This window comes from Scomber scombrus, chromosome 15 (genome assembly GCF_963691925.1).
Source record: "Scomber scombrus chromosome 15, fScoSco1.1, whole genome shotgun sequence".
Classification (NCBI taxonomy): Eukaryota; Metazoa; Chordata; class Actinopteri; order Scombriformes; family Scombridae; genus Scomber; species Scomber scombrus.
Genome location: NC_084984.1, coordinates 18,146,004 through 18,170,162, shown reverse-complemented (window position 1 = coordinate 18,170,162; position 24,159 = coordinate 18,146,004). Strand labels below are relative to the sequence as shown.

The window sequence follows — 24,159 nt, the reverse complement described above, 5'->3', positions numbered from 1 at the left end:
TACAATAGCAGTCAAAAGGTTTGTCTGCACATTGCCATTCATTTGAATGAGAAAATATATCCAACCTTTTGACTGGTACTATATATATATATATTGTCAATGCCACACCTCCCAGTGCTGAGTTCCAAAACATGGCCAGATGTGTTTCCTTTTTTCCTGCTATAACTTTAAAAAGCAGTGTGTTGCAAGGCATTACAGTATGTTTAATATACAACAGTTTTTACATAATCACAGCCACATACATACATACATACATACATACATACATACATACATACAAAACAGCAGACAAATGCACTGTTAATCAATAAATATCTTAATTGATAAGAGTGTACAGTAATCTCCCTTTCTTGAAAACACACTGGTTTAGTTTCTCAGACAGAGATTAAGACTAGTCCTAGACTACAGACAAGATTCTGTGAAAATATCCACTGAGTCTACTCTCGGACTAGACGTAATCCCTGTCTGGGACATCAGCCCAGTTTACCAGTGTGAATCTCAAAGGGCTTTATTTTTCCCAGTGACAAGACAGCCAACCTTCAGTGAGCACATGCAAAAAACATTCATTCATACAGCAGGTAGCATCCCAGAAAATCACCACATGCATACTCATGTCACATGCATGAACCATGCACAGTTTGCATTGCAGCGTGTCACAGGTTTGCCTTGTTAGCACATGTGTTGCACGAAGGACCAGATAGGGGCAGTGTTGTTCAAATCGTATATTCTGTTGGATGCCGGAAGTGACTCAGACCTGGCTGGTGTTAAGGCACAGCAAAAAAAAGAAAGAAAGAAAGAAAAGAAAAAAACACCTTTGCATGTATACATCATTTATTGAGATCAAGTCAGACAGGGGTCCAACAGAATTTTGATTTCATTCAATCTTCTACAAAAACACCACAACTTGTGGCTTTGTATTAGAGCAAAATGCACATTTTTATAATACTATTTTATAAAAAGAACATTACACTAAAGGCTTCACAAAAGTAGTCCTAGGCCTAATTGTTGATACTGTAGGCTACTGTAGATACTGTAAGATATTGTATTGCAGATAGATAGATAGATAGATAGATAGATAGATAGATAGATAGATAGATAGATAGATAGATAGATAGATAGATAGATAGATAGATATGAAACTGATTGATAAAGCACGTGTACGCCCTCTGCAGGCGGTGCTGCAGGCCGGTCAGGGGAGTGTCATAACGGGGAGTGTCCCGGGCCACAGTAATAAACAGCGGCTCTGCTCTGCGCTGCTCCGCCGACTCGACGCATCTCTGCCCCCGCTGCAGCTAGAAGCGCTCGCCGCGGCTCAGCTCTACACCCGTCCGTCCGTCCAACCCCGACAACAACCTTCGCACCTTCAGGTACGTCAAACCCCCCCACACACGCTTTGTTCAATGAAACAGTCCAGACAACAATACAGATTAATACAGGCAGTGATTTGATAGGCTGCATTAATGAACGCTGCAATGATATGAGCCGTTACTTTCCATGCAGACTGGAATACATTTCTGCTCAACTGAAGAAAAGCGATAGGGTAGAGTATTTGGCTGCTTTCTGCATGAAGTTTACTTACACTAAAGTTCTCTTTCATGTAGTCTGTTCAAAAAGTTGTAAATCCAAATTTTATTGTTATTAGTGCAACACAGCTGCTTCCTTATATGGACAGACAGTGGAAACCCTGGATGATGACTAAAAATGCTGTGGTTCTACTTAGACTGACCACAGTCACATTCTTTATACATTACTGTTTAAAATGAGTACAGACTGCCACGATATGATACTCAAAACACAATTTAACACACTTGTCTTGCAGAATATTGAAAAAAGTTTGTCAAACACAGTGAAATCCTAAACAGCTATATGTGCTAGAGACATCTGTGGTTGCCATAGAAACCAAAACCAAATAGATAAACTTTTCATGGGGGGAATTCAGTTACAACATCCTGTATCTGGCTTTTTGGTGCAGTAAACCTGAGGTAAGTGCGCAAGATGGTGTGTGTGTGTACGTGTGCATGTGGGGTGTGGGTGTGTATGTGTGAGGAAGAGACATAGACAGACATCGGTTAGCCAACCAGAAACTGCTGTGTCAGATCCACACTTGGCTGTCTGATGGCCAACGATTACGGGATGCCTGAATCCACAGACTGTGCTACACCCCAACCTCAGATTTAGAACTAAGCCCTAAACAACTGTGTGCATGCTTTCTGTGCAAGTGGGGCAGGACAGATGAACTGGTTTGGATGAAGGTTTTGTCCATGTGTAAAATCAAGAAAAGAGAAAGAAAGGACACCAAAAGGTTTCTATGAGGACTTTTCAAGTTTGCTGTCAGCTGCTACCCTCAAAGCAAAAGAGTAATGACACTGTGTCTTTTGTTATTTAAATGTAACATGGGTTATGTTAATGTTTCCTGACAAGTGAGGTCTTGTGGTCATGCAGTCATCCAGTGACTGTCCTCTATGTCCTCTCACATTAAGAAAAGGTGGCATGACATTGTTGTAAAAAGTGAGGAAGCAGAAGGCCAGTAAATCCAAATTCAAAATGAACCGAACACTGATTTGGTGATTTTCAGCTAAGATTAAAACTGAGCTTAACTTTTACAGATGTCCTGGTTGCACTGAACCGTTGTTTTAGCAGTTAAATGACTGTATTTCACTCTGACGCCTTTCTTAACTACACATTGAAATATAGTTATTGAAGTGCTCTTGAAACAATGATTATGTGTAACCTAGACCTTTAGGAGACCTTTAACTTTTCACCAAAGGTTAGCCCAATTGTATCCAATAATGTCAAGAAGACATGTTTTGGCCCGCAAATCACCAAATCAGACTTACGTGAGAAGTGTCTGACTTTGACAATGAAGGCAATCTTTCTCTAACCATAATCGAGCAGTTTTAGTTGCTGAAATGTAACCAAACCTTAACCACAGAGATGACACAGTAATTTTCTGGTAGTTGTTGGGTGGGGCACTGACAAAAGACCCATCTTACTATTTGGCTATTGGAATTTGGGAGAATGGGGTGGAGCTGAGGTGTAGGACAAGCAAGTAAACAGACATAGGCAGAGATAGGCTTCAAATATAGACCTTTATTAAGCCTTAATAACTTCTCCATAAAACATTAACTTTAAAACTCACCACCAAAACACACACTACAAGAAGTTGTTAGTACCTGAGTTGCTGTAGAAAATATTTACTGACACTGTATTTCTGCAGAAAAGTTGAGAGTTTTCCCATTGACTTCGCTTCAGTCAGTGTTTTTCCAGAGAGTTTTTCCAGTTGGGGCAAAAATAAGTCACTCCCTGCACTCATAACACACATCATGTTTTGCAGACGCTTTGCATTTAGGACAAGATGATGTTTTAGAAACTGTAAATCAGTTTCATTGTGACACACTGTGCGTAATATTGATAAGATGCCATTGGCTGTTTCGTAGCAGTGTTGGAGTGTTATCAGGTGGATTGCTCCTCTCATATCCTTTAATAACCATCCATATATCAAGTCAGTTATTTACTAAGTCATAAACAGTCATTTGGGTTCTCTTTGTTTTACATTGTGTCAACATGTGAAAGCGAGAGCAGCGCAGCTATGGAAGACTGTAGAGACTGTGTACAGCGTTATCTGATGTGTCCTGAGCAAACCGGGCAGCTGGTCCGCCCTCGAGAGGCTGAGAGTGGCATCCATGGAGAAAATGAGTCATCGAGAATCCCCCTTCCTGAAGGCGGAATCTCTTTTTTTTTGGTGGGGGGGGGGAGACTCAACACAGATATGTTGTTACTGCACAGAAATCCAGATTTCACAGATTAAACTATAATCAGCTTGTTTTTGAAGTGGGTCACCAGCCGAAAAATCACAAGAGCTTAATAAAATACTTTATTTATTGTCATATGAATCCACTGTGGCTATCTGCCCGGTGGATCAAGAGTTTGAGAGTTTTCAACTCAGGCCAAGCGAAAGGCAGACACAAAAGGGAGAGGTTGGTAAAAGTGGGGGAGGGGGATCAAATAACTGAGGTTGGAATGACAGACTCGCTCCGTGTTTGTTTGGAGGCGAAGGTGGGGGGACATCGTGCCAGCAGATGAGGGGGTAGAAAAACTCAATGATTACGTCCGGCTCCGTAGAGGTGTGGAGTAGCATGCAGGCACCATCTGCTTCTTCCAAAACAACTGTGAAGACGCACTAACCAGTAGTCATGTGACATGTTCTATTTACGCTCGTAGCTGTGCATGTGTCAAACAAACTACCCCTCCAGACCGTGAGTCACTTTATCCAAACTGAAGCAGCCAGAAACATTTATTGGTTAATGTTTGTTCTAGTAAGCTGCTGCCCTTCATTCAACAAATTATTGTAACGTGTAAAAAAACCCCAACTAAAACTCATTGTGTCTAAAACTATTTTCTCAAACCTTTTCCCTCGTTCTGTTAGAGTTTTTGTTATCATCTAGCTTTTGTCAGAGTTGTTAATGCATTGTTTAATATTTGGCTTTGATTTATTGAAAGCGTGAGTTTATTCAGATGCCTTATGTCCCCTCTGATGTTTGCTTTATTAAGACACAGACGGTACGAGTATCTAATTCTGGGATAAAACTGCATTGATGTGCAGAAAGAGACAGAGCAATTCCCTCCATCAAGGGGGGAAGATCATAGTCAAACGCAGTTGAATTTATTTAGTGCCACGGAGACTATATCTCCAGAATTGAAAGAAAGTTAACAAAAGTGATATTTTCCATGAATGAGTAAAGGTATGCAGCTGCTTTTGAAATGAAAGACTGACTTTTTGTACAAGCCAACTTTTCAGGATTTCAAAAAGATAAGGCAGCTCTATTATCAGAGAGACAGTATGCATGCAGTATGTATTCTTGAACATTGATCATGGGGATTTAATGGGTTACATGAGTACTTTTGTCATGAAACTTACACAACATAGGAGCAACTGGGTAAAACTTCACTTCATGTGTAGTTAAGAGCTGAAAATCTAAGTTTGTTTTCTGCTTGTTCTTTACTATGGCAGTATTCTTGCGTTATGACCACAGTTTTATTCATTAATATGCCCTGTGTTACCTCCAGGGACTTGGTTTGAAATTAAAGTTTGTTTCTCTGCTTTATAGCCTACATCCAACAGTGTGATGATGAGGATCCTCTTGCTGGGTGTGTCATTTTCAGTTAATAAATTACTTTACAATACCTCAAGCAGAAGTTATTGATTTTATCATCCTACTAAATTTCTTGGGAACATAAAGTTATTGTATTCTCTCACCACAGTTGTTTTAGATAGTTCCTCTTGATATTTAAGAAGCAGAAGTTTGGAGGTTGTGCTAATTATCTTATTTAGATGCAGTTTTTGTGGTGTATGTACCGTAGTGATCATTTATGAGATGTTAGCCAGGCTTACATATATGTCAATAAACTATTATCATTTAAATGAGTAATTATTAAATGATGAATCATTTAAAAGGAGATATGCTCATTTACTTTCTTTTCAAGAGTGACACTGCTTTTCTCAGTCTGTGCCTAAGTATTGAGCTCTAGCAATGAGTTGGTTAGCCTAGCTTAGCGTAAAGGCTGGAAACATGGGAAACTAACTGGCCAGGCTCTGTCCAGAGGTAAAAAATGTGCCTGCTAGCTACTCCAAAGCCCCCAAATTAACACATTTTATCCCGTCTGTATAATATGTACACAAACAGAAATGTAAAAACGACAATTTGTGGTTTTAGACGGAGTTGTGCAGTAGGCTAACTACTGCATTTCACGACAAATTGGCAACCTCACTGTGACGACAAGACTTAAGTAAACAGCACACAGTCTCCTGGTTACATCAGCTTTAGCTGTGTGGATGGACTTAACAAAAAAGTAACATGTTGGTGAGTTTAGAGGTGTTGATAGGTGGATTTTTGAGATTTGGAGGGAGCCAGGCTAGCTCTTTCCTCCATAGTTTCAGTCTCCTAAATCAGAAGTACAATAACCAGGCATAATAACACAGCTGATAGGGAAATAGAGGGACCTAGGCTTAACCTAACTGCAGTGCACCAATCTGATCCTCTACCATCCCTCTACCTCTACAAAATACAAAATACCCATGTGATCATTGCCATGTTCCAATAGATGAGTGTTTTGTCTGTGTAAAATCTTATGAATCACCACATGATGAGACACCAATACCATCTCCTAAAATCAAAGGCTGAAAACTAGAAGACCTGAAAGCAACACGAGTTGATGACTAAACCTCCCTAACACTCGTCTAGTGGTTATTTACTATACAACTTCAGACCTACTGACTTTTATGGCACTCAAGCTTTTCAGACTCTAGAGTTGCTGTCGGAAAAAATAAGCTTTCCACATACTCAATCAAGCCATAATGACCCCTGTGGAATTACCCAGCAGCATCAGTTTCTCTTTGTCCAGCCAAACCTGGATACAGCCGCTGCAGGATGGAAGTTCAGACAATGCATGACCTTGTTTGGCTCCAGGTCACCCAGATGTTTTGGCTGCATCTTCCTTTTGACTGTGTAAACTGTCAACTGAACACATGTGTTTCCTTTCCTTATAATGTCACATGTCTATCCTAATAATTTAATGTTGAGAAGTCTATCAGCAAGCTTGTCTCATTCAAAAAACAAGATTGAAATTGTCTTCCCACATTGAAACATTCCATGACCACAAAATATAGAGCAGTGAGTCCGGCTGTTACATAAGAGGGGAGCAGAAATGGGGAAGGGACCCCCACATATGTTGGCCTGGTTATGTGAGTCACTTCCATCCTCCAGGATCAAGAACAGATTCCTGTCATGTTTGTGGGCAGACGGCTGTGTGGAAGAATGGCTGATTTTTGCTCCGATGTGGTAAGTCATGCAAATTTAGAGGCAGCAGATCCAAGCAGCATTCCTGTGGAAAACTGGATTCTGTGTACAATTTGAACTACATGACCCCAGTTTATAAAATGTTTGTAATACCTGATGCAGAGCTACATAAAGAGCTATAATTGTTAATAAGAAGTGTTGGTTTGGATGTCTTATAAGCACATTATTATAAATTAGTGAAAGTTTTCAAAACATGACTGTGAGAGCAAGCAGAAGCCCTTTTCAGAGAGGTTAGATTCTAATTTGAGAACACTGCTTCACTTCAGAGAACTTTACGCTCTCTGTGCAGTGTTTACTGTGCAGACCACCAATTATTGGAGTCAGTGTGGGCCAGAGTCTGCTGCAAAAACTCCTGATCATTTTTGAATATGTTACAAAAATAATTGCTTAGCAGTATGAACTGTGCAGTCCTACATTGTAAATATTTAGGATTTACCACAAAAAAGTTGCCTGAGGTGAAATAAATAACTAGATGTTTGTTACAACTCGGATCATTTGTATGGGAAGTGTATTGCTGCATATAACGTGAAACTTATCACTCTATAACATGAATTTTCAGTATCATGTAAACCATACCTGAATGAGGAAACGGTGTGGGGAGAGCGGATGGGAATGTGGCTCATTTACACGATTTGATTAAGTTGTACTTCATGCTCTGGTTGATTCTGCTGTTACTGGGCACAGTGGTACTCTGATATATATGCTTACATTGAGAAGGATTTTAAAATGCATGGAGCTGCATACGGAGGGTCGGAATCATTCATCCAGCTGTATACAGAAGGATGAATGAGTCCGACCCTCTCATGGTAGGGTCATTCATTGATCTGACGTAGGAGGAGCCACCACAGTCCACAAGCACTAACACACACGTTAAGGAGCACGCAGGTTGTGGTCTTCTGACTCCTTTTAGTGTGCGCAAAGACATATCTCTCTCCATAGTCTTCATGGTAGGATGAAATGGCTGCAGCATGTTTTAACCATAGACAGAGCCTCACTTCTAAAAGCTGAAGGTAAATTATCTCATCAGATAGAGGACATGACGTGTGCCCCTCTCCACACACCAGCAGCGGACTGTTTCGTGACGCCGTGGTACATGGAGAAAGTGTAGGAGTACATCACAGGGAGTCCTCTGCTTGAGACCAACTATGACTTTCATGTTACAACATGATACTGATACTTTTTTTCTTTTTCTGGCATGGCAGCAATAAGTTTCCATACTTTTGTTTGTAGCTATGATTTCTATCAGATGTGATGATATGAAGTTAATGGTACCCATTATGTAAACTAACAAAGTTATGTTTACATTTGCTGTTTCTCACCGAAACACATTGTGTTTAACCCATAAGGCCTTATCAGTGTGTCAAATGCATTTCCTTCCTTATTAAACATTTGCAGAGCCAATTTTTGGAAGAATTATCCAACATTGTTTACATCTATGTTTGGTTACTAGTAGTCTTTTCTTCCTGGCATCCTTCATTGCAAGACTGAGTATCTCGTCACTCTTGTGTGTATAGCGTAATATAGATAGTAACAAAATGGGAATCTGCGTAAAAAAACATTGCAACATAGGGTTGCTGAAAATGTTGATATGTGGAAATAAAGCAGCATTGATGGGGCAAGAAACACAAAACATTAGCCCATCAAACACTTTGGCAATAAACCACCAAGTTAGCTAAACATTTGGAACACAAAACAAAGAAAAAAATTATTATCCAGTCACTCTGTTGTAAACATCCATCAAATCCATCAGTTTACAGACTTTACTTCCACTTTGACCAACTGCACTAAGCATAGATGTGCGTGCACAGTTTTCTGTCCCTGTGTTTCATATCCATAGATCTCAGCAATTAATACAATTATCATAACTGATAGAAATCCACAAAAAAAGACCAAGTTGTCAAAAACTGCAATTATTCCTAAATTCCATAAGTTTCAAAAATAAAATTACTAATAATGAACAATGACCACTTTCAGAGTGTGCAATGTAATTTGACATACAGTAGTAATGGTGTAGGTGGTCAGGTGGAGCTGATCTTAACCACAGTTGGGTAGTTTATCTATAATGCATCTTATTTTAAGAGATTGTTTTATATTTTGTATATAGAAATCTTAATTTGAAAGGTAATTAGAAACTACAGCTATTAAACAAAGTCAAAAGTACAATATTTTCATAAATGTAGAGAATTTTAAATATTATCAAGTAAACATTTTACATAATAACATAATTATACATGCAAGTGCACTGAATTCCTTACCATCACTGAAACTTCCTTTGTTATAATGTCTTCTATAGAAGCTGAGTGAATATGAAGCATAGGGGTTTCAAAATCAGTGTTACACCCTCATGTTTATGCAGGAAAGGCTCTGAATAATCAGTTCTTTGAAAGCAACTTCTCGAGATAAGCATTTGATCGGCGTCCCAGCCGAGAGAATCAGCTGATTTCCTCAACTGTTAATTCATTAACTGTTCTACAAACAACTGTCAGGCAGCCATAACAAAGACTTAAACAGGATGCTCAACTCCCACCTTAAAAATCTCAAACATGCACAAATGCCACTTAGAGGCCAGCGGGTTGTAATCCAATGCAGAACAGACACCTACTTCAAACACTTGATTAGGCGCCATGTGTCTTTATGCTTTTAGATATGGCTGAAGTGTATGGTATGTGTGTGCATGAAGTGTAGTTGCTCATTATTGGACAGATGGCAGACCACTGATGTGTCTAGGGTTAGATACTATGATGCTATACATTGTGAGAACTGGTAGATTTTGCTGTATTGTTATTTTATAAGGTTTGTACCAAGGAGTCTATGTTTGATTTGTTACTGTTACAGTTAGGACTGAATGAAAACAAAAATGTCCCTCTGCTCCTGTATATATATAATTATGCACAGTGTTTCCTCTGCCAGCAACACTAGTATTATGACGACGCCTGACTCATAACTGCCTGAACTTCCTCTTCCTGCTCACTGGAGGAAACACCCAGAGCACAGGGCACCAGTGACTCACCATACTGTGCATTAATATATAACTATTGCCTTAGACTTTATTGGTGTATCCATGGCGACCACTCAGTCTTAAGGGTAGTGGCTTTATGTGTTTTCAGAGCAAACGTCTTACAAACAGGGAGTCCCCAGTCTTACTTTTTAAAGCTTATCATAGAGCTGCAACTCTTATCTCTGTAGTATTTGACTTTTTGACCATTGCCTTAAAGCTATAAATCACAGCTTGTTACCACGGTACCGCCCCTGTATGCTTTAGCCTACAGAGTAGGAAGAAAAGCACTGAACCTCAAGTGTGTGATTTCTCAGCAGACAGAATGGCAGCGCACCACCCAGAGTTCGAGAAGGCCGGACAGAAGCCAGGCCTCCAGGTGTGGAGGGTGGAGAGCTTTGACCTGGTGCCCGTTCCCGAGAACCTGTATGGGGGATTTTACAGCGGAGACGCCTATCTCATCCTCAACACCATCAAACAACGCTCAGGGAACCTGCAGTATGATCTCCATTTCTGGTTGGGTGAGTGCAATGCAGCGAGCAAAACACCGTACTAGAGTTAAATAAAGAAGCAGAAATAAAGGGACAATCCACTCTAAAGTTTTTAAATTATTTAAGAATACAGATGCACGGGGTAAATAGTAGATGAAGTAGTGTAAACTTTTAAATTTGAATCAATGCTACCAACACTGTCTGCAATAAAAGAGGGGTAATTATATTGAATGCCATATCTGATGTCAGTTACCCAATGCAGCTGTGATCTTGTTTGACTTGCAAATCAGACCAGGAAAGTAATTTCACCTGACAGTGTTGCTGTCTGGCTGTATTTACTGCTGATGCTGAAACAAGTCAGAACAATTATTCATGTATTGAAGGGGAGTAAGTGACAGCATTGTCTAGAAAATGAAATGATGAACTGGTAAATACTGATACATGTTTTACAGCCCTGTCTCCTGGAAATTACATTTATATTAAATGGATTTTTTTGGAGATAAGATTGAAACACCTATTTGACTTACAATACAGACACTGAAATTAATTTGACAGAGAAAAAGATGTTACATTAACGTCATTCAAATCACCTATCTGCATATTAAATGATTAAAAGATTAACCCCTGAGAATATTATCTTATAACAACAAAAAATCTAAAAAGCTTAAACAAGATTTAAGATACTTTATCACACAGCTGGTTACTTTACAGATTCAGATTTTACATAGAAAACATTTTTCATACTTCATATTATATACAGTAAATGCTCATAATTTATATAATATTCTTTTTTTTAGGTTACTTTTCTATACTATGCATTGGTTTGTACTACTTTATACTGCTGTAATATTTCAATTTCCCTGTGTGGGATCAATATTTTATTTATGATACATTCTTACAGTTTGTGAAGTTAGTCAAATTTTGAATGTGGAACTTCAACATAAAACTGAATATTTATACAATGTTGTACGGCTCCTTTAAAGATCTGACTACTTCAATCACTACTGCTTCCTATGCTTCCAATTCTTACTGTTAAATCACCTGATTTCTTTTTTAATGTAAAGCACGTTGTGTATGTGTATGATATTTTCTATATAAATAAAGCTGCCTTGCCTTGCCTTACTGATAATGCATTTGTTTAGAAGTGATGTGAATGATCAAAGTTGGTTCAAATGATACAGACTGAATCCCTTTGTCTCAAATTAAAACCTCATGAGGTGTCACTGGAAAAAATTATCTGCTATGAAATTCCACTGAATGTGTAGCTGATAATAAATCACAAAGCACAACTGTCCCTGCATCCTGAAAGGAGGAAAGGCCTGTCACAAATTGAAAGGCTGATCCATGTAAGCAGGATGAGACACTGCAGAAAGATAAAGCACAGCCGCAGCCGTGGAGTAAATGAAGCATTGGCTGTTATTTTAAACTTTAAGGACAGAAATGCTTTAAAAAGGTTCCTCCTAATCCTCTCAGATGCATAATGTCACACGCAAATGATCATGTGCTAAAGCCACAACCCTGTCCATTCACCTAAAGACTAGTCTTGTAAATGAGTGTGGACAGACGGACGAGTATCTGTCTGACATGGTCATTTTAGGATTTAGCTTAAAGCATGCAAAAAAATATGAGATGTTGAGTTCTTTCCATATTGATTTTATGTGCTTTTAGTCGGCTACAATGGAACATGAACGCAGCATTTACCAATAAACAGGATATGATGTAACCCTCCCACATGCTGCTGAACCAGACAAAAATTGATACAGAATAATGGTGTGTGTGTTAATGTGTCTGCTGCTGCTGCTACAACATATCGATCTCTGACTCACTGAGTCCTCAGTGAGTGAATTCCTCAACACACAAAATGTAGCTCTCGGAGTAGATGCGTGACCGCTGTGATAAAATAAGCACCAGGATTAACATGGAGTTCATCTACGCTTTGTCTGCTACAGGTGATCACTGCACCCAGGATGAGAGCGGCTCAGCGGCCATCTTTACAGTCCAAATGGACGACTTCCTCGGCGGGAAACCTATCCAGTATCGCGAGGTCCAGGGACACGAGTCCAAAACCTTTATGGGCTACTTCAAGTCTGGCATCAAATACATGGTAAAATTTTAGCTGAGTGCATGTATGCAGCTGCAAAATCTGTACATCTGGCTGCATGTTTTTCCACTTCATTTTGGTGAATTTTAAACTTTGGATTATGTATAGTGGGAGTGTTGTTTTTGAAGTGAGATTTCTGCCTGTTTATTACAATTTTCTATGGTTATATTTAATTTTACCTCAAAACATAAACACTATTTTCTCGTTCAGTGTCATTAAAAAGAATATTGAATCATTTTTAACACAATTATATTTTGAATGAAGTATCTAAAATTTCCAAATATCTATAAAAATATGTTTTTTTTATGTTTACTACTACTAAAAAAGCAACCATTAACAATAATAAAACATAACCTGAATTTTGTCATTCAGTATTTATAAAACTGTTATGACCTCATCATTTCATCAATCAATTGTCCAAATTTCTCAATTGTCATTCAATTATTTCCCATGTTTAGTCGTCTTAAAATGAATCCCATACCTTTCAGATAGGAGGTGTGGCATCTGGGTTCAAGCACGTCGTCACCAATGAGGTGGTGATGCAGCGGCTGTTGCAGGTCAAAGGTCGTCGTGTTGTCCGGGCAACAGAGGTGCCGGTCAGCTGGGACAGCTTCAACATGGGAGACTGCTTTATCCTGGATATGGGTGATGTGAGTGAGACTGAGGCGATCAAACAGATTAATATTACATTTACGTGATAATATTATTATGTAATTGTTACTTAGAAGAAGGAATAAGAATAACTGGAAAACTATTTTTGTTTTTTATTAATTTACTTTTTGATTTGCTCTTCTTGTTCCTGCCGTACAGGAGATCTTCCAGTGGTGTGGCTCCCAGAGCAACCGCTTTGAGAAGCTGAAGGCCACGCAGGTCGCCAAGGGTATCCGTGACAACGAGCGCAGCGGGAGGGCCCGAGTGTACGTCTGTGACGAGGGGATGGAGAGAGAGAAGATGTTAGAAGTGAGATCAGTGAATTATGAGAATAATTTAAATCTTACTTTATGCTGCAATGAACATCCGTGTTAGAATCTGCTGACCTGCTGATCCTCCTTCTGTCCGCAGGTTTTAGGCCCTAAACCAGATCTGCCTGTCGGAGCCTCTGATGACATCAAGGCTGATGCTTCCAACAGGAAGAGGGCCAAACTCTACAAGGTGAGATTAACAGGAACACTCATGCTGTCTTAACATATTACAGTGATAGTTTTCTTGAAATGTAGGCTCACTATAATTCGTTTTCATTCAGTTAATTTTGAATACTGGATTAAATAATACAATAAAATCCAGGCACTCCTCAGTCATGCCTTTTGATCTACTTCTTCACTCGGTAATTCTTACTAAAGTGACAGCTTTCTCTTCCTTTGTCCCTTCCTGCAGGTGTCCAATGCCAGCGGAGGAATGACCATCGCACTGGTGGCAGCAGAAAACCCGTTCGCCCAGAGCGCCCTGGAGTCCGGTGACTGCTTCATTCTGGACCACGGCTCTGACGGCAGGATCTTCGTCTGGAAGGGTCAGTACAGTGGATTCCACATGTGTTCGTTTAGCAGTGGTTCACATTCACAGATGAGACATTTTTTACCACTGCAGAATAGATGCTGTGTGGTCAAACAGCTGATCAGTGGAACATTGCTCAGGCAGAAAGACTGTCATCCGTTTTGAGCTATTGTAATGCTTTTGACCTACCAAGAAGCAAAGTTATTTTGTGAATGTGTAAGACGAAGACGAAGATATAGTGAGATATGTCTGAAGGTGAATTAAGAGAATGTTTCGACATTTTGGGAAATAAGCTTATTCGCTTTCTTGCTCAGAGTCACATGAGAAGACCGATGCTATTCTCATATCTGTATATTATATAAGAAGCTATAGTCAGGACATTTTTAGCTGAACTTAGCATAAAGACTGCTTTGAGGCTTGGCTCTAACCAAAGGTAGATAATAATCTGCCTACCAGCACATCTGACTCTCTCACTAACACATATGTCACTTGTACATCTCTGTACAAAAACTGAAGTGTGAAAATTACACTTTGGTTTTACGGGTACTTTTGTGTGGTCTATTTCTTGCTTAGGTGCAGTGTAATGTCGTTGTCAGGTTGCCAAGCAACTTTGTTCCTTTTTCTTTGTTTTGTAGGGATTAAACACCTTTTTTACCTCTCAGTCAAGCTAGCTGCTTCCTGCTGCTCCCAGTGTTTATGCAAAGCTGAGCTCATAGCTTCATATTGAATGTACAAACATGAGAGTGGAATCAACATTTCCATTTCATTCTTTGCAAGATAATGAATAAATGTATTTCCAAAAATGTTGAACTATTCCTTTAAATGCATAATAACAAATTTGTTGTTAGTGCCTCTAATTCAAATCATGCTAACTCAATTTCAATTAGAATTCATCAGAAATCCTTAACCTATTATGTTATTTGTAATCTTTCCTTTTGACAAAATGTTACAACAATTGGAATTTATAACTTTTATGTTTAGAAATGTACCAAATCTAAAAGTCACTGCATTATAGGAAGGATCTTTCAGTCAGATTTGCCTCAGGAAAAGCATTCTCGTTAACTAAATTATAAATGAAAATACTCAAAAGACTATTAAGTATATTTCTTTTAAGAGTTGAAATATATTCTCACTTTCATAATCCTCAACCCAGAACTCTTTCCTCTGGCTTGCAGGCAAAGACGCCAACATGGACGAGCGAAAGGCGGCGATGAAGGCGGCGGATGAGTTCATCAAGAAGATGGGTTACCCCAAACACACGCAGGTCCAGATCCTGCCAGAGATGGGCGAGACGCCGCTATTCAAGCAGTTCTTCAAAAACTGGCGGGACAAAGATCAGACAGAGGGCCTGGGCATCGCCTACATCGCCAACAGCATCGCCAAGATCGAGAAGGTGGCCTTCGACGCCGCCACCCTGCACGAGTCTGCTGCCATGGCCGCCCAGCACGGCATGGTGGATGACGGCAGCGGAGAGAAACAGGTGAGAGGACAGAGGCTGGTCAGTCTAAGCATGAAAATCAACTTATAGAGACATAAAACTGATAGAGTTAAAGGTCCTTTGTGTAGGATTTGAACATTTCTGCAGCTCCTAGTAGTAGTATTATAAAATACACTGGTTGAAAACTCTCACAGACTGTACCTTTTTTCAATAGGACTGTCATTTATCCAAAAAAAACTAATGTTTATGTCATCAGAATCATTTTAATTAATTAATAACATTAATCACATCACATTAATAACTTAAAAATGCTAGACATAGGCTGTTAAGTAACGTCCCATGTGAGGTCAAGTAGAACATCTTACCTGCTGTAGAGTCTTAGAAGCTTAGGTCGATTTGCACCTCAATCACACAGCCTCCCCGACACATTTGCAATTAAAGTGACACAGTGCAGCTGAATTTTTAGGATTTTCAAGTGTGCAAAAATTAATGGAAGCCAATGGCTGCCTGAGAGAACGTGATTTTAAGTTAACGTGATAAAACATTCAACACAACAAAGGTCCCTACATTTTCACACAGATCTTTGGTTGTGCTCTTGTCTTCTTTCTCGTCAGATCTGGCGCATTGAGGCTTCTGACAAGGTGCCAGTGGATCCGTCCACATACGGACAGTTCTACGGAGGAGACAGCTACATCATCCTGTACAACTACTCTCATGGAGGACGCCAGGGACACATTATCTACATGTGGTGAGAACATGAGAGATTGACAGTTAAAGCTGAATTAGGCAAGCTTTTAGTGTTCCTGTCTTAACCACCTAAATCACAAAGTCATTAAGGTATCAGAGCAGAATACAAACTCCCTGAACATCTACAAAGGTTAAACTCACCTGTGTGGGATCTTTAGCCGTGCACTTGTTAAGCGGGCTGGAAGAAGAGTCACATGTTTCTGAGTGTCAGAGTTAATATTTTCTAACATTACCTCACTGCCTTCGCTGCTTAGTGCAGCCTTAAGACAATGACAGCACATACAGCCTCTGATCAGGTGAATGCAGGTGAAAGCTGTCAATCAATGATTTCATCTGCTAAATCCACTTAAAGATGAGACGACTTTCTGAAACTATATAATCATAATTCTTTCAAACGCATTCCAGGCAGGGAATGGACTCCAGTCAGGATGAAATCGGGGCGTCCGCGATCCTCGGCGCCCAGCTGGATGACGAGCTCGGCGGTGGTCCTGTACAGGTAAAACACATCACTCCTTTTTTTTTTTTAAATTTGTGTTCATCTGTTCTTTGTTTTCATGGGCTGATATTCATGTTGTTATTTTTAAAAATTAAGTTTACCACTCTTTTCTGGCTTACTTAGCAGCCACCTTCTGTCTGACCTTTACATCCTTTTCACTTTCTCCTTTAACTCTCGGTTTCCCTGTTACTGCGCCTTTCCATCGTCATTTCTCTTCAGGTTGTTGGTGCTCCTATAACCACTCAGGTACCCCCCCCCCCCCCCCCCCCCATCCCTGCTCCTCATCCTCTCAAAATGACTCGCATGATTTTGTCCAGAGCCTACCAAAAAAAAGAAGCTTTTTTCTTTTTCTCAATCAGTTTGCATCTCGTGCCTTTTGTCACTTGCCAGATGAATATGAATATCTGATTTTCTGAATAGCAGCTAACTTCATTTTTCTGGCTATTTTAGGACCCAGTTAATGTGATAAGGAGTTCAGTCTAATTAACAATGAAACCATCTTGGTCAAAGACAAACAGGACATTCCGCTGTGGATGTTTATCTCCTCTGCCGCCGACCCTGTCTGCTCCATATACAGTACATAAACGCTCTGTGTCCTGAACTGATGTTACGACAAAGCCATAATGACATAACATGTAAAATGATGCAAATAGGTGTTAAATATGTATGAATACTAAGTTTGGGAATAACTGTTAAGCCTAAAGTCAACAAGCTCAGTCTGTAGTTCAGTTTTTTTGCGTGAGTCCTCGCTCTGTTTTCATGCAAGTCATTCAATTCCTCTCTGTGTTCTGCACTTCACTCCTTCTGTGTGTCATTTGCATGTACAGCAGTCATGTTTGTGTTGTGTCTGTGTGTCACATCACACATTTTCTGCGTGTGTCTGTTAAGTTTAAATATTTGAATCCATCCTGTTTGGAAACATCTGCAGATCATCACGTTTATTCTTCCAGATGTTAACCTGCACTCACTTTCAAAATGTAGAGCAGCTGTCTGGCTAATGTCACTTTTGTATTCACAGTTTGCCAAATTAAACTTCAGTTTGGAGCTTTATCGATTAATCTGTTGGATGATCGATAAAATAGTTGCTTTCTTTTAAGCAAAAATGCCAAACATTCTCTGGATACGGCTTTTAAATGTAGAACGATTTGCTGCTTTTCTTTGCATTATTGGTAGTAAACTGAATATTTTTGGTGTTTTGGATTGTTAACTGAAAAAAATGAGATATTTAATGACATCATCTTGGGCTTAAGGAAACTGCAGTTGACATTTATCACCATTTTACGATATTTTAGACAACCGATACAACGATAAAACTTTGAGGAATGTCAAAGTGTTTTACTACAAAACCTGCTTTTCATTGTTCACTCCTCAAATGTTAAATGTGTTATCTTCACACAAAGACCTGCACAGGAACTTTCCCTTTTATGAAATTGGCAAACTTATCCTCAAAAGCAGTAAATCTCTCAGAATAAATACTTTGAATCTGAGCAAGCTTTCACTGTCAACTTTTGAAATATGGCTTGGCTTTTAATGCATTGTGCTTCAGGCACTTTTTTTTGTAAGCATCAAGATTTTTTTGAGGTTTGAAACCCAGAGACAGATCCTAACTACACAATACTGCACAGAAGCAACAAACGTCTAACTTTTGAGAAACTGCACAATAGAGGCATATCATTTCTCTTTCACTTCCTAGTTTTAAGTTACATGCTGAAGTGAGGCTTTGTGGGGGCCTGTGATTGGCTGCTGAGTTGAAAATATGCAAACATTTTCACAACCAAAACAAGAAGTCTGACACTGACTGATGTAAAATCTGATGTAAGATGACAAAACTAAAATACAACTTCCCCGCAGTTTAGGAACAAGGCAAAGTACCGTCATTCACTGTGTAACAGACAGATACTTCTATATCAGAGGAAGAGTAATGAGTGGTGGGAAATGTTTGTAGCTCTGTTTGTAGTTTGGAAGTTTACTACTGTGAACCAAAATGTGTAAACTTATAAATGACTATTTACCAGTTCTCCATTCTTAACTCAGGATTAGTAGAATTTACTCTGCTACTGAAGTACCAGACACACCAGCTCAAGGCTATAAATGTTTATGAGAAAAGCTGCAGACTAAACAGAATAATATTTCAGACATAACCTGCGTCACCAGTTAGTGTCCTAATTTCACAGACTGTGACACCCACCACCTTGCTGGACAGACTGTGAACATGTGGCTCAGCTCAATGCTGCCATCTTGTGTCGGTAACCGATATAGTTCATATAAAGTTGATTCATATTTCATAAGACAGAACTAGGGAGGATCTGCCTGCTGTGATTTGGGTTTTTTGGATCTGTTGCACCACCTTGGGATATCTCACAACATCAAAACGCATGAGGTATTTTGCTGTGTGAATTACTGTAACAACCCTCTGCTCACATGTAGAGTTTTAATTTCGGTGTTTGTGTACCAGGTGAGGGTGATGCAGGGTAAGGAGCCGGCCCATCTCATGAGTCTGTTTGGAGGAAAGCCCATGGTGGTGTACAAGGGAGGAACGTCCAGAGACGGAGGTCAGTCCGCTCCTGCTGAAACTCGACTCTTCCAGGTGCGCTCCAACTCCGCTGGACACACCAGAGCTGTGGAGGTAAGAGAACATTTTAAAGGATTGTCTGTTTTTTTTATTGTCTATAAATTCAAATAACAAAGCAAAAAACAACAACGAGTAGATCTATTTACAAGTAGTTTCTGTGGATCAGTCGACACTGTTATCCAAAAACTATAAAGTTTAAATTACAGTGCCCAGCTATTTAAGGAAATTAGTATGTTGTAAGAAATAATGATAAAGAAACTATAAAGTGCATGAGTGGCCCATTTTTAAGTTTTAAGTAGGAATGAACAGACATACCAGAAAAGTCAGGAAGGTATTGAGAGACAGACTTTGATCTGTCCATATAAGGCTTTGGTGTCATCTATTTTTTTCACTTTTGTCTCCTTATGGGCTCGATACTTTGGCTATCATAAAAATATAGAATAAAGCCAGACTCATCAATAGACTAAATGGCTTGTTAAGTTATCGATTTTTTGTTTTAGTGTGGCCAAATCACATTTCACAGAGTCACATGGTTTCACTGTCGCCAATTTGCAGTCAAATAAATCTCTATGAATGAAGGAAGACAGCCATTTTCATTTTTTATTGTGTGGCCCAAAACGAAGTCTGGTCAATGCCTGAAATACACTAGTATCGCCAAATAACTACTAAAGGGAAATAAAATAACTAGACAGAGAATTAATTATTTTACAGTCTTTATAAGTCTTACAAAAGTGCAAAAAATGTTAAAAATGTTTTAGTTTTTTTTATGGTTTTGACTGAGAATTCTTTGCCAAACCCTGACAGCTCAGACTGTGAAAAACACACAGTCGGGTTAGAGGCTGGAGTAGAAGAGCTTAACATTAACCAATAGTATCTCTGTGTCCATCCAGCTGGACGCAGTGGCATCCAACCTGAACTCAAATGACGCGTTTATCCTGGTGACCGCCGGAGACTCCTTCATGTGGGTGGGAGTTGGTGCCAGTGACACAGAGAAGCAGGGAGCTCAGCAGCTGTGTGAAATCCTGGGAGTGTCGACCTCCGAGCTCTCTGAGGGAGGAGAGACAGGTGAGGAAACATGATGAACACAGTAACTTTTGTGCATATGAATTGAAACAAACACCAATAGTAATGAGTTGTTTCTGTGTGAGCTACTAACTGAGGTCAAGCTGTTGAAATAGGCTTTAAATTGAAATGAAATAGTTCTCTTGTTCGCTTTCAACTATACTACAATCGGTGCTTGCGCTCATTTATATTAAAATAAAAAAGACTTGCATCACCCCTTTAGATGTTATCAGTCATCTTGTGATTTCCTCTTTAACCGCAAGACTAAACTGAATTTTCTGCCTCCAGTTTCAAATATAAAACCGCAGACTAAATCATAACAGATTCCTGCAGCCTGTTAGCTTAGCTTTGGTGAGGGTGACAAAATCCACTCAAACATGTTATATACCGTTTGTTTAAATGTTAATAAAATGTTTTAGACAGAGGCAGACTAGCTGTTTCCCCTATTCCAGTCTTTTTGCTCAGCTAAGCTAACTGTCTCCTGGCTGCAGCTTCATTGTGTGTAGTACCAATCTTTTCATAACTGTCTGTTTTTCCCCACAACCTATTATTTTAAGCCCATCTGGTGTCTTATTTTCCCTAAAATATGTAAAACTATTGTAACTTGATGTGGGTCTGTGGTCTTCACAGATCAGTTCTGGGAGGCTCTGGGAGGTAAGACAGAATACCGCACTTCTACCAGACTCAAGGACAAGATGGACAGTCATCCACCCAGACTCTTCGCCTGCTCCAATAAGACTGGAAACTTCATCGTAAGTCTTTGGTTTAAGCTCTGCAGCTGGTGAATAAAATGTCTGTCTGTACACACAATACCTCCTCCACAGCACCACTGAATCCTTTTCCTCCCCTCAGATCGAAGAGGTACCTGGGGAGCTGACCCAAGATGACCTCGCCACTGATGATGTCATGATTCTCGACACCTGGGAGCAGGTAGAAAATCAAAGCTATAACTGTGTTTTCATATAATTTGTATGCAGAGCAGATTCACTTGCCATGAAAACAACAAAAATGCATGAACCTTTCCCATTTTCAGGTGTTTGTCTGGATCGGTAACGAGGCCCAGGAGGAAGAGAAGACTGAAGCAATGGCGTCTGGTAAGGACATCTAGGAGAAAAGCTCATATTGTTAAAGATATTATCTCAATTAGCTGAAGAACAAGAAGTCATTTAGACCTGTGATTAATAAGGAACATTTTGAACCACTTTCTCCAAGATCAAAAGAATATTCTGAATATTTCTCTTCCATCACATCATAACTACATTTTTTCTGTGTGTTGAATTGGTTAAAGGCATCATCCTCACTGTAAAAAAATGCATGATGCAATAAGTAAGCAGATTATTATTATTGTTATATCAGTTCGATTTAATTTTTATTCAGTTGGCTGCAATTTGCAACCTTACCACTAGATGCCACTAAATCCTACACAATGGTCCTTTAACAACCTAATTCAACATTTGGAAAATCTGTACAAAAAACACAGTGTACAGATTGTGGGGTTATATGGTTATATGCAGGATTATTTCTTGGCCAAGAAATTGTTCATAGTCGCCTGTTGTGACTAAGCCCTACTGGCTGCTCATGGATGTAATTAATTAGAAATGTACTCAAAAATGATAAGCTATTTAGTCTTTTCCAGTAATTCACATATACTGTGTTTATTTTCATACCAATGTCCATGTTACGTATTCTCTTTACCATGTGCCCCCCTAGTGTATGGGAGGAATATTACATTTAACCCAAATTAAATTTCATGGCTTCTACAGTTCCCTGTAACACCATGATTTTGTTATCTTCTGGGAGAGTAAGGTTAACTGTGTTCCTCTGTTTCCAGTCTTTATGCTATGCTAAGCTAATCAATATTAAGTGTACAAACTGGAGACGGCGTCTGGTCTAACTGTCAGCAAGAAAGTGAATAGAAACAAAAAACATGTCCAAAAGAAACCCCCCGAAATGAAAACTATTGCTTTGTGCTCTCATGGTACAGTAGCATGAAACTACTTTGCTAGAGATTGTTTTTGTACAGATTTTTTGTTTTGAAGTAGTAACTTGATGATTTTTTACAGTGTCACTGGCAGAAATGTATTGTATCATTTCACTGACAGATGCTTGGCTGTTTATAGCCCCTTCGTTAGATAACTGATCAGTTTGCAAGTCGTAAAATGTTGACGAAATTTAGTTTCAATTCCCTTCCTGGTTGTTAAACTCAAAGCAAATACACATCATTCTGCTGTACATTTGTGATTCAAGTTTACTCTATGACTACCACCAATTTAAACTTTTCCTCATCTTCCTCAGCGGTCCGTTACATCGAGACAGATCCGGCTAATAGGGACCGCAGAACCCCCATTGTGAAGATCAAGCAGGGCTTCGAGCCACCCACCTTCACCGGCTGGTTCCTGGGCTGGGACCACGACTACTGGACCAGCGACCCCCTGGAGCGTGCTATGGCTGAACTGGCCCTGTGAGCTCTCACCTGACCCTCCCCTCCTCTCTCTGTCAGCCCCCGCTGCTCCGCTACAAGCACTGAGCTCCAATCATGAGACTTTTTTCAGCTGCCAGTACACAATGAACCAAGAGGAGTTTCTTTTTTTTTTTTTTTACTTTCTGTAATATTTTTAAGGGATACAGGTCGATGAAGCAGTGTTTTTAGTCACTTTGTCACTCATTCTAGTAATGCCTTTTTACCTGTTAGTAGAACTTCAACAGACACACTGACTTCCTGTAGGGTTTTGCACTAAATACAACCTGCTACCATGTTTATAGAAGACAGTTTTCTCATTTATATTATATTTTGAAAAACCTGTTCTCTAGTGAAATACTGCAACAGCAAACACATGGCAAAAAATCCTCAATGTGCTATAACCTCTGAACTCACTGCCAAGAAAACACCACCTAGAAAAAGCAATACAAGTGATGCCTTAATATCCTTTCCTTTAGTTTACATTAAACCTGCTTTTTTCTTTCTTTTTTTTATTATAAAAAGGTACTCTACCAGTTATTAAATATGCCATTATAGATAGGTTGCTTGCACCTTTAGGTCAGATGACTGTTATATTTATTTGACAATAAAATGCCAAAGTGACGCTGCAACTTTTCATGGGAAACTTGACGCTTTGCTGCTTTAAAAACCAGTTACGTCTCCTGTGACACTTTCTGATGTTTCCCTAAGCCTTGCTATCACTTTAATAAAACCAAACTAAACCTGTGAAGTGTTATGTGTCTGCTTTTATAAACATTTTCTCACAAACAAATCCTGACAAAAAAGCTTTCTGATAGCATCTTTATTTAAAGTATGCATATATAGATACAATGTCAAGATAGAACCATATCAAACATTAGTAAACGGTACAAAAACATTTAAAAAAAAGTAAAGTAAGTAAAACTTGGAACTCATCAAGTAATACTTTTCAGTGTAACATTTTCTTACATCTTGCACATGAATTTCACCTTTGGGATCAATAAAGTATTATCTCACATGTAAGTTTCTGATACAACCCGATTTGTATTTCGTAATTTTAATGACTTAAGGTTTTCTTTCATAAAGGATGACGCTGGTGTTATTTGACATTGTTCTTACTGTCAGCAAATCTCATGAAAAGACCAAAACCAACGATTTGTTTGTCTTCTTCTCAACACTTTTTGACTTGCACTACTACAGAAGCAGCCCACTGAGTCCCAATGAAATTCTAAATCTTTAACAACTGCTCACAGTTCAGTTTACTACAAGTGTTTACAAATGTTTCAGTACTTAAAGCAGATGATTATTTTAACAAATTTTACTCACGTAAGAGTCACCTCCATACAACAGGCTTTGGATACACAGACAATACATCAATCATCAAAATCAATTTATTGTTGGTTTTGGTCTTTTCATAGAATTTGTTGACAATTAAAATGACCTTAAAAAAT

General features: G+C 39.1%; 1 protein-coding gene across 2 annotated transcripts; it reads left to right on the top strand.

Annotated features, from left to right (window-relative positions):
• The first annotated feature begins 1,266 nt into the window (after positions 1–1,266).
• Positions 1,267–23,220, top strand: gsna (gelsolin a). 2 transcript variants are annotated; one of them, XM_062434434.1, is made up of 16 exons: positions 1,267–1,367; positions 10,170–10,373; positions 12,293–12,447; positions 12,933–13,094; positions 13,255–13,404; positions 13,507–13,596; positions 13,819–13,951; positions 15,111–15,415; positions 15,988–16,121; positions 16,526–16,616; positions 19,072–19,242; positions 20,079–20,253; positions 20,881–21,002; positions 21,103–21,180; positions 21,284–21,344; positions 22,546–23,220. In XM_062434434.1, the coding sequence occupies exons 2-16, from the start codon at positions 10,178–10,180 to the stop codon at positions 22,713–22,715; spliced, it is 2,193 nt and encodes a 730-aa protein (XP_062290418.1). In that variant the 5' UTR covers positions 1,267–1,367; positions 10,170–10,177; the 3' UTR covers positions 22,716–23,220. The 2 variants fall into 2 exon arrangements, with proteins under 2 accessions (XP_062290418.1, XP_062290417.1); XM_062434433.1 differs by having other exon boundaries at positions 1,302–1,367; positions 10,173–10,373.
• Positions 23,221–24,159: the final 939 nt, after the last annotated feature.